Genomic DNA, 8,471 nt, shown 5'->3' on the forward strand with positions numbered 1-8,471 from the left:
ATGCTGGTTTCTGCCCTCCTCTGCCTGTCCCTTTTCCCTTGTTCAGTTGCAGGCAGGAGGCTGAGATGAAAGAGGGCTTCAGAAGCAATTTCTCTTTTCTCTAGATTTCTTTTATTAGTGCCTCTTCATACTCTAAAATTTCTGTGACAGCATCTTCCATTTCCCAGAGCACAAGGGCCTGGCTCTCAGGGGCACTTCAGCTGCTTCCCCCTGGGAGCCCATGGATGTGTATCCCCTCCCTTCCCACATCCATGGGTTTGTGTCCCCTGTCAGGGCACACACCTATGCCTACCCCTCTCCAGAGCCTACATGCTCATGGTGGCAAACCTCTCCCTTGTGGAGAGCTGACCAGCAGAGACACAGCACAACATCTGTGATAAATCCACTCTACAGGTTGGTCACATCCTTTTTGCTGCACTAAGTTGCTCAGCAGACTCTTTCCTTTAATACTTGTATGACTGGGCTCAGCGGTGACTCTGTTTTCACCCAGACACCTTTGCTTGACTTGGGACCCTTCAGAATGAGTTGCAGAAAATCCAGGATGTACTGCTTCTAACTCAGCAGTGAGGATCTCTAAACACAGCTCTAACTGCTTGCCTTTCACCTCCAGCAGGAAGTTTCCTTTAGGCAGAAGATATTTCTGCTACAATGGACAAAGGTCTTTCCTTCCTTCTCTGTGTGATTACAACCATGCTGCTCCTGGGAGAGTCAAGCCGGACAGGTGAGAAAAATGGTCCAAACCTGCTGCCTCCATCCAAATCTGGGTTTGTTGCTCTTTACAGAGTCAATTCTTTCAGTCTTTAACTGCTAGTGCTTTTTTTGCCTGATTTTCTTCTTCTTCAGCAGCTTATTCTGCTGGTTACATCAACATAGGATTTTGCTTTTGAATTGGTTATTAAGATATCACCAGGGCCAAGCTTGTTATTGCAGCTTGTGATTGTGCTCTTTGTGCCTTCACTGCTGTAGCTGTAAATCAGATGACAGAGAGAAGGGCAGGTTAAAAAGCCTAGAAAAAGGGTGTCTAGTGTCCTTGAACACCATCATTGTGGTTAAAGCTGTTTCTTAGGGGAGACAAATGCTGGCATAGGATGCAAAGGCAAGACTCCCAGCCTAGAGAGAGGATGGGGTAGGAAACTGAGGTGAAGTGGCCAGTGCTTAACAGTGCTGCGAGCTTTTCCACAGGAAGCTAAGCAGGCAGCCAGCTCCCTTTGGAAGGCTGGGCATGTCAGAGGAGAAGGGGTAAAGATGAGGCTGACTTTTGCCACTGTAGTTGTTTCCTGCAGCCACCAGCCTGTGGGGAACAAGAGCAGAGGGATGAGCCTCTTCTTTGTCTTCTGTTCTTCATAGAAGCTCCCAGTGAGGAGTTGGCTTCTGAAGCATCACTTCCATGAACTGTGAGCAAGTGCTGCGACTTGGTTACTTATGGTCCTTTCAGGAGTCCTTACAATGGGGCTTTGAACAGCTGCATCCAGTGCCACTGTGGGGGAGCTGAGGCCCTCAGTACAGGCTGTTTTCTTCCAGGAAACCCTAGCAGGTCTTCAAAAAGAAGCCTCAAAAAGCTTTTAGTGGCTTTAATGAGTTTCTAAAGGGAGACAAGAGAACTCCTTTGTGAAGATTTCCAGCTCCCATGGAGAACTGTAGTGGAGAGGGAAAAAACAGGTTTTGTTTCTCCATAATGTAGAGTTCAGCTCAAGGCCAAAAACTGCAAAACCAAAGGATGAATAATACATAATGAATGAATATGCTGTTATATTTAATGAAAAACTCGCAGCTTTTGCTTGAAAGAGTGAATTTTTGGTGTTATCTTGAGGGATTTTTGGCTTTTCCACTGTCAATTCTTTGATTCCCAGGAGCAAAGCTGTGCGTGTTCTAGAAGAAGCATCCTAGGCAATTAGTGAGTCGTACATTGACACAACTGTGGGGTCAGTTCTGCATCTCAGACACTGTAGTTTTGCTCTTTTGCAGCTGGGGTGAAATGGGGGGATTCTCCTCAGGATTAAGGAAAGAGAAGCTGTGGATCAAATAATTTAACAAGACTTGCTGGAAGTCACACAGCAGAGCAGAGAGTAGAACCCAGCGGCAAGGCTGACCCCAGTAGAAGCACTTGGTGTTTTTACCGAAGAGGGGAGTATCATTACCTTGGTTTTACAGATGGGAAACTAAGACATGGGAAAGAGAAGTAATACCCAAAAGGTCAACAGTGGTGTGACATTTGGTCTTCACTCTGTGCGGTTCACAGAGTTGTTCCTGGCTCCCATTATGCTTAAACCCTGTCAGTTTTATGGACTTCCCTTGCTCTCTATTCGTTGATGTGACACAAAGAGCAGGCAACCCCAGAGAGGCTTCCTGGCCCCTTTTGCTGTTGATTCCTGGTTTTGGACGTGGCCCTTTTGGAGGCTTTAGTTTTCAGAGGAATGAAAGGTCAGGGTGCTTGGAAATTGAGGGGGGAACAGAGCAGGACATAGTGGAGAAAGGTTTGTATCCCGGTGGGTGCAGCCCCTCGTGTCTTGGAACTTGATAGTGATGGACTGTTTACAGGGCTTTTCCTTAGGGATATTGATGGGGTTTGCTGGAGTTAGAGGGAAATCTCAGTGTGTGGAGCAGCAGAACTGGCTTTTCGCCTCGCTGGGGAGGACAGTCAGGAAATAAGCCAGCTGATTGTGCAGGATCAATGTGGGAGTGACAGCCCTCATTGCTGAATTACAGTCAGAACCTTTTGTAGTCTAAATCTGGCTGTGGCTGTTCCTGCTCCTGTTTCACACTAGCACTGTGCTGTGCATGAGCAAACTTGAACTGCTTCAGCCATGAGCTGGTGAGGCCAGGACAGTCATCCTGCTGTTGAAGTGCAGTGGGAATGAGGGTGTGAAACGTCACTTTTGAGGAGCTGTAAATAAAAGCCCTGCAGGAAGCTGATGATGTTGTTGTGTTTTTCAGGAACCTCAAGGAATGACGATGCTCTAAGTCAGGTACGTTTGAGTTCCCTGGAGCGAAGCTGCCAGTGAAGGTGCGGGTGCACAAGACCAGAAATAGATGTGGTCACGGTGTGCAATGCTTTTAATCCATGAAGTTATCATTTTGAGTACATTTCCGTGGCTGGTGCTGGCCATGTCTGAGTCTGTGTGTGTCTGGACTGGGGTTTTGCTTTCCTTTAGTCCAGAATTCAGAACTCAGCCATGCCCCAGGGCAGAACCAGCCTCCAGCCGCTGACTGTTGTGTCTGCAACAGGCACTGATCTCTTTGGGAGCCCGTGTGCACTGTGTGCTGCATGACAGCATTTAAAGTGACTTTTACTCAGGCAACGAATCCTGACAACAGGCAGTGAGGGGAAACGGTTGTGATGGCTCAGTTCCTGCTGGGGAACCACAGTGGTGGGGTTGCTGCAGCTCACAGGGGCAGATTTACAGCTGGTTTAGCACAGGAGACCCCCTGACACCACCACCACCCCCCCCCCCCCCCCCAGCTGAGGGCCCTGCCTGGGACTTTGCAACCCCATCATTCCCGCTCCATTTCTCGATCTGCAGGGCATTGACTCGAGGAGACCAGAAGAGGCTCTTCCAACTCTGACCGTCACAACGATCCTGGTGAGGCAGTGGCATGGCTCTGGGGTGGCTGGGGTCACACTTTGCCTTTTCTTCCCACCCATGTATTTGAAAGTGGATTTTTGTGCCAGCGCCTCGGCACCCTCACAGGGAAGAGCTTCTGCCTAAGAGCTCATCTCAGTCTCCCCTCGGGCAGGTTAAAGCCATTCCCCTTGGCCTGTCCCTACAGGCCCTTGTCCCAAGCCCCTCTCCAGGTTTGCTGCAGCCCCTTTAGGCACTGGGAGACTGTTCTAAGGTCCCTGCAGGCTCTGGGAGCCCAGAACTCTGTGTCTTTCCTCCAACATGCAGGAAGATCCCTACGTCATGGTGAGGAGCGCGGAGCTGGAGGGGTACTGCATCGACCTGCTGAAGGCTCTGGCTGCAATGCTCCGGTTCCGCTACAGGGTGAAGGTGGTGGGCGATGGGCAGTACGGAGCTGTCGCTCCCGGAGGCAACTGGACCGGAATGATCGGTGAAGTTCTGAGACGGGTAATCCTCTGTTTGTGCTCTTCCAGAGTGGGCTCCGGGAGGGCAGAGCAGTGCCGGGGTCTGCTCAGGGACCGAGCAGATCGGGGTCATCCTGCCTGGGGCATAGAACTTGTGAGCAGCAAGACTTGTGGTTGGCTTTGGCCTGCGTGTATGGAAAGCAGGGAACACGGAGGTGATGGCCACAGCAGGAGCTTGCTGTTAGAGAGAGGCCCTCCTGGGCTGGTCTCAGAGGCCACCCAGGGTTTCTTTGAGCTCTGAGGAACTGCACAGGCACCTCAGCTCCATGGCGAAACAAAGATAACGGCTGTCAGGAAAACTGGCCTTGGACACCGGAGCCTCAGCCGGTCTGTGATGCTGTGGCAGGAAACCATGAGGCCAGATTCCAGCCCACAGCCGTCAGCACAAAGCTGCCCTGTTTGTCAGAGCTGTCGCGGCACAGGGCAGTGCCCGGCGCTGCAGACCTGCCTCAGCCTGGGGGGCTCTGCTTGCGCAGGCTCTTCAGGCAGGTTGAGGGTCCGTTGGTTTCCTCCCCACCCCGCAGGAAGCAGACATTGCAGTGGCGCCGCTGACGGTGACATCAGCGAGGGAAGAGGTGGTCTCCTTCACCACCCCGTTCCTGCAGACCGGGATCGGAATCTTGCTCCGCAAAGAAACCCTCTCTGAGGAGATGTCGTTCTTCCACTTCCTGGCCCCTTTCAGCAAGGAGACCTGGACCGGCCTCTTGTTTGCCTACGTGCTGACGTGCTTCTGCCTCTTCCTCGTTGCCAGGTACGAATGAATGAATTTGTTTCCCAGGTTTTGGTCAAGTCAGCTCCTTTCCCAGCTATGGAGAGACCTCGGTTCTAAAGGAAGCACCTGGGTGCATTTTGCTTTGAGGAACCTTCTGTACAGGTCCAGAACCAGGGCCAACAAAGCTTCGGTAATGTCAGGTTAAGAGCACAAAGAGCACGAGATCTGTGGATGTGGCCTACCTAGGGCTGCTGAGAGCACCTCAGCTCTTCCTTCTCACCCTTACCAGAGTTTGCTTTGGACTATGACCATGTTCCCATGGGCAGGTCCCTCTCCCGTATTTTTATGCACTGTGTCCTGCATCGACTGATGGAAGATTCTCTCTGCCACCCCTCCACTCTTTCCCAAGAGATTTGGCTTCCCCTGCTTTCTTAGGCTACACTAATGCTTTCTGCAGCTGCAGTCTTGAACAAAAGCCCTGCTCTGGAGCCCTGGACTCCTCAGGTGCAAGAGGAGCTGCCATGCACAGAAGGGGCATTTTCAGTCTAATCTGCACTGCTGCACTCATGCTGCAGGATGGTTTAGATCTTTTGTTCCCCTGAATGTCTTGTTTTATCCTGTCATTTTCCCACAGGCTGAGCCCCTGTGAGTGGAATGAGCCAAAGAACGAAGAGAACCACTTCACCTTCTTAAACAGCCTCTGGTTTGGGGCAGGAGCCCTTGCCCTGCAAGGTGAGCTGGAGAACAGCCATGGAGGGGCTCTGGAGGAGGTACGGGGTTTGTATACCCAGCTCTGGTGTGTCTGTAGCTGCTCTGGGGAATGTGAAGGTAACCACTGCACTGGTGCTTCGTAGAGGGGAGCGTTTTGTTGTTGCTTTTGGCTGCTGACACTGCTCCAGCTCTGCTCTGCAGGTTGGTGCAGGTCAAAGCAGCCATCGCAGCTCTTCTCAGGCTCATGCAGTTAGTAGCTGCAGGGCAAGTTTTGCAGTTTGGCCTTTATGTAGAGGGAAGCCTTGAACTCGGCTCCCGGTCTAAAGCTCTTTGTGTCTCTGTGCATCCCTCCCATATGTTTTCCCGGCCCCGGCCATGCAGGTGTCACCCCTCGGCCCAAGGCTCTCTCTGTGCGGGTTGTTGCTGCTGTCTGGTGGCTCTTCACCATCGCACTGCTGGCTGCCTACATTGCCAACTTCACTGCCCTGCTGAGCTCCGGCAGCGAGCAGCTCCCCATCCAGACCTTTGAGGACCTTGTGAAGCAAAGGAAGCTGGAGTTCGGGACACTGGAGGGCTCCTCTACCTTCTACTTCTTCAAGGTACCTGTTGTTCTGTTCGTCTCTCCCTCCACCTTTTCTCAGGGAGAAAAGCCTGTAGAGGACTGTGTGTTTATAGTGCATTCCTTTACAAGCCAGCACTCTAGCCTGCAGGGGCTGTCCCTGTGTGCCTCGAACAAGTTATTTTGCAACCCCTGCACATACGGGCAGATTTTATGTGATGGTTTTGCACTTCAGTTGACACTTGGATTTTTGGGCCGCAGAACTCCAAGAATCCCATCCATCAGATGATCTACGAGTACATGGACAAGAGACGAGACCACGTTTTAGTCAAGACCTACCAGGAGGCAGTTCAGCGAGTGATGGAGTCCAACTACGCCTTCATCGGGGAATCCATCTCCCAGGACCTCGCTGCCGCCCGGCACTGCAACCTCATCAGGGCCCCCGAAGTTATCGGAGCCAGAGGATTTGGCATCGCCACCACCCAGGGTTAGCCTGTGTCCTGCTCCTGCCCCCCTCTCCACTTGGAACCATGGAATGGTTTGGGTTGGAAGGGACCTTCACAGCTCATCCAGCCCCGTGCAATGAGCAGGGGCATCTTCGACTAGAGCAGGGTGCTCAGAACCACATCCAGCCTGGCCTGGAATGTCTCCAGGGAGGGGGCAGCCACCACCTCTCTGAGCAGCCTGCGCCAGGGTTTTAGCACCCTCAGTGTAAAACATTTCTTCCTCACATCCAGCTTGAATCTCCCCTCTTAGTTTTAAGCCATGCCCCTCGTCCCGTCAGCCTCCTGCTTCAGACCCCAGCGTTTCTTGGTGCATAGCACAGGATTGCTCAGACGTGCTCTGAGCTGTCCCGGGCTCTCCTCACGCTCTCATTCTCCCCCCCCCCAGCATCCCCGTGGACGAAGCAGCTCTCTGTGGCCGTCCTCAAGCTGCGCGAGTCCGGGGACCTCGACTACCTGCGCAACAAGTGGTGGGAGAGCAGCTGCCTGCACAGGAGCCGCGAGCGGTGGAGCCCTCTGCAGCCCCAGGCACTGGGGGGGCTCTTCCTCACCCTGGCCGTCGGCCTGGCCCTGGGCGTGATCGCAGCCGTGGCCGAGCTCTCCAACAAGAGCAGACGCGCTGCTGGGCATGCCAAGGTGCGTGATGGGTTTATCTCCTGCCCTGATTCCCTGTATCCCACCGGACCAGCAGGAACAAGCTCGGTACCAGCCTGATCCTGCTTTTTCTGAGGAAAGCAGTGCAGTGACAGGGGAAGCCACCGTACCCAGTTACTCTTTGAAGAGCTGGGCTTTCATGGCTTAGGCTGGGTGACTGATTCCTAGCCTGGACAGGGCAGCAATAATAAAATAACCTCCCAGCCTGCCAAAACACTAAGTAGAAACGTCTGCTCGGTTCCCTGGCAGCCCAAGTGCATTCCAGTGTGCTCAGGGTGTACAGAGGACAACAGATCACCAGTAACAAGTTTATTCTCAAGTATGGCTTCTCTCAAGTCACTTGACAAGCAGGAAAACACATGTAAATGAAACCGCACTAGAATCTGAGCGTGTCCCTGTTCCCTGCCTGTTCCAGGGGCGGGTTGTGCACCCCTTCCCAGGACACAGAAACACCCATCCCTGTGTTTCCTCCCTTTTGTCTTCCAGAAATCTTGCTGTGCTGTTTTCACAGAGGAAATCTGCACTCGTCTGCACATAAAGAAAAACATGAGACAGAGCCAGGAGACTTCAGGGAGGGCCAATGCTTAACACTTCTGTCCTGAAGGAACAGGCCTCTGTTAGGTTCATACCATGTGTATTTCATAGGAACTACATCGATGTAGACAGATGTTTCTCTGCAGGTCTAGAGTGTTAGTTTTCTAATTACACACACACAGAGCACTTCTGGATTGGTGGAGCTGGATGCTGAAGAAAATTAAGTGACTTGGAAGAATTTAAGTCCATGAGGGATAGAGGGTAACTTAGCAGTAAGGGAGGTTAATGATGTGGGGAGATACAGCTGAGGTGGCTGCAGTGGTGGGTCTGTTATTTAGTTTAGAAGTACCTGAACACCTGTAGGAGTCGGTGACTTGGGACAGTTAATACAGAGCCTCTGCTTACTACTGACAGCCTGAGGTACAGCCTTGGAAACAGAAAGCTCTCTCTTAGCTGCCTGTTCTCATCAAGAGCTGCTGCTGAAACGTGCCAGTTACCAACCGCCCCATTCTGAGCAGATGCTGCTCACTGGGAAGATTGATTCTGATGAGGAATGAGAGAGCTGAGGCGTAACCCCCAACAGTAGGACTTAACTGGATCCCGTGCAGTGCCCTGAGGGAGCCCATGCAACTGAGGAACTACTGGACATAAGAAGTGCCAGATGTGGACTTGTCCTTGCCCAGTTCCCATCAGGGACGGGTTTCACTGCTCAGC

At 52.3% G+C, this 8,471-nt stretch overlaps 1 protein-coding gene across 1 annotated transcript; it reads left to right on the plus strand.

Moving 5' to 3' along the window:
- The first annotated feature begins 490 nt into the window (after positions 1-490).
- LOC130603829 (probable glutamate receptor) lies at positions 491-8,098 on the plus strand. Its single transcript, XM_057417886.1, has 10 exons — positions 491-721; positions 2,935-2,966; positions 3,522-3,581; positions 3,888-4,067; positions 4,609-4,835; positions 5,431-5,528; positions 5,889-6,106; positions 6,328-6,553; positions 6,958-7,205; positions 7,710-8,098. The coding sequence occupies exons 1-10, from the start codon at positions 649-651 to the stop codon at positions 7,809-7,811; spliced, it is 1,464 nt and encodes a 487-aa protein (XP_057273869.1). The 5' UTR covers positions 491-648; the 3' UTR covers positions 7,812-8,098.
- The last annotated feature ends 373 nt before the right edge of the window (positions 8,099-8,471 follow it).

The sequence above is a fragment of the Pezoporus wallicus genome, unplaced genomic scaffold, assembly GCF_028554395.1.
Source record: "Pezoporus wallicus isolate ANWC-B61680 ecotype Strahan unplaced genomic scaffold, APGP_CSIRO_Pwel_v1 contig_13766, whole genome shotgun sequence".
NCBI lineage: Eukaryota > Metazoa > Chordata > Aves > Psittaciformes > Psittacidae > Pezoporus > Pezoporus wallicus.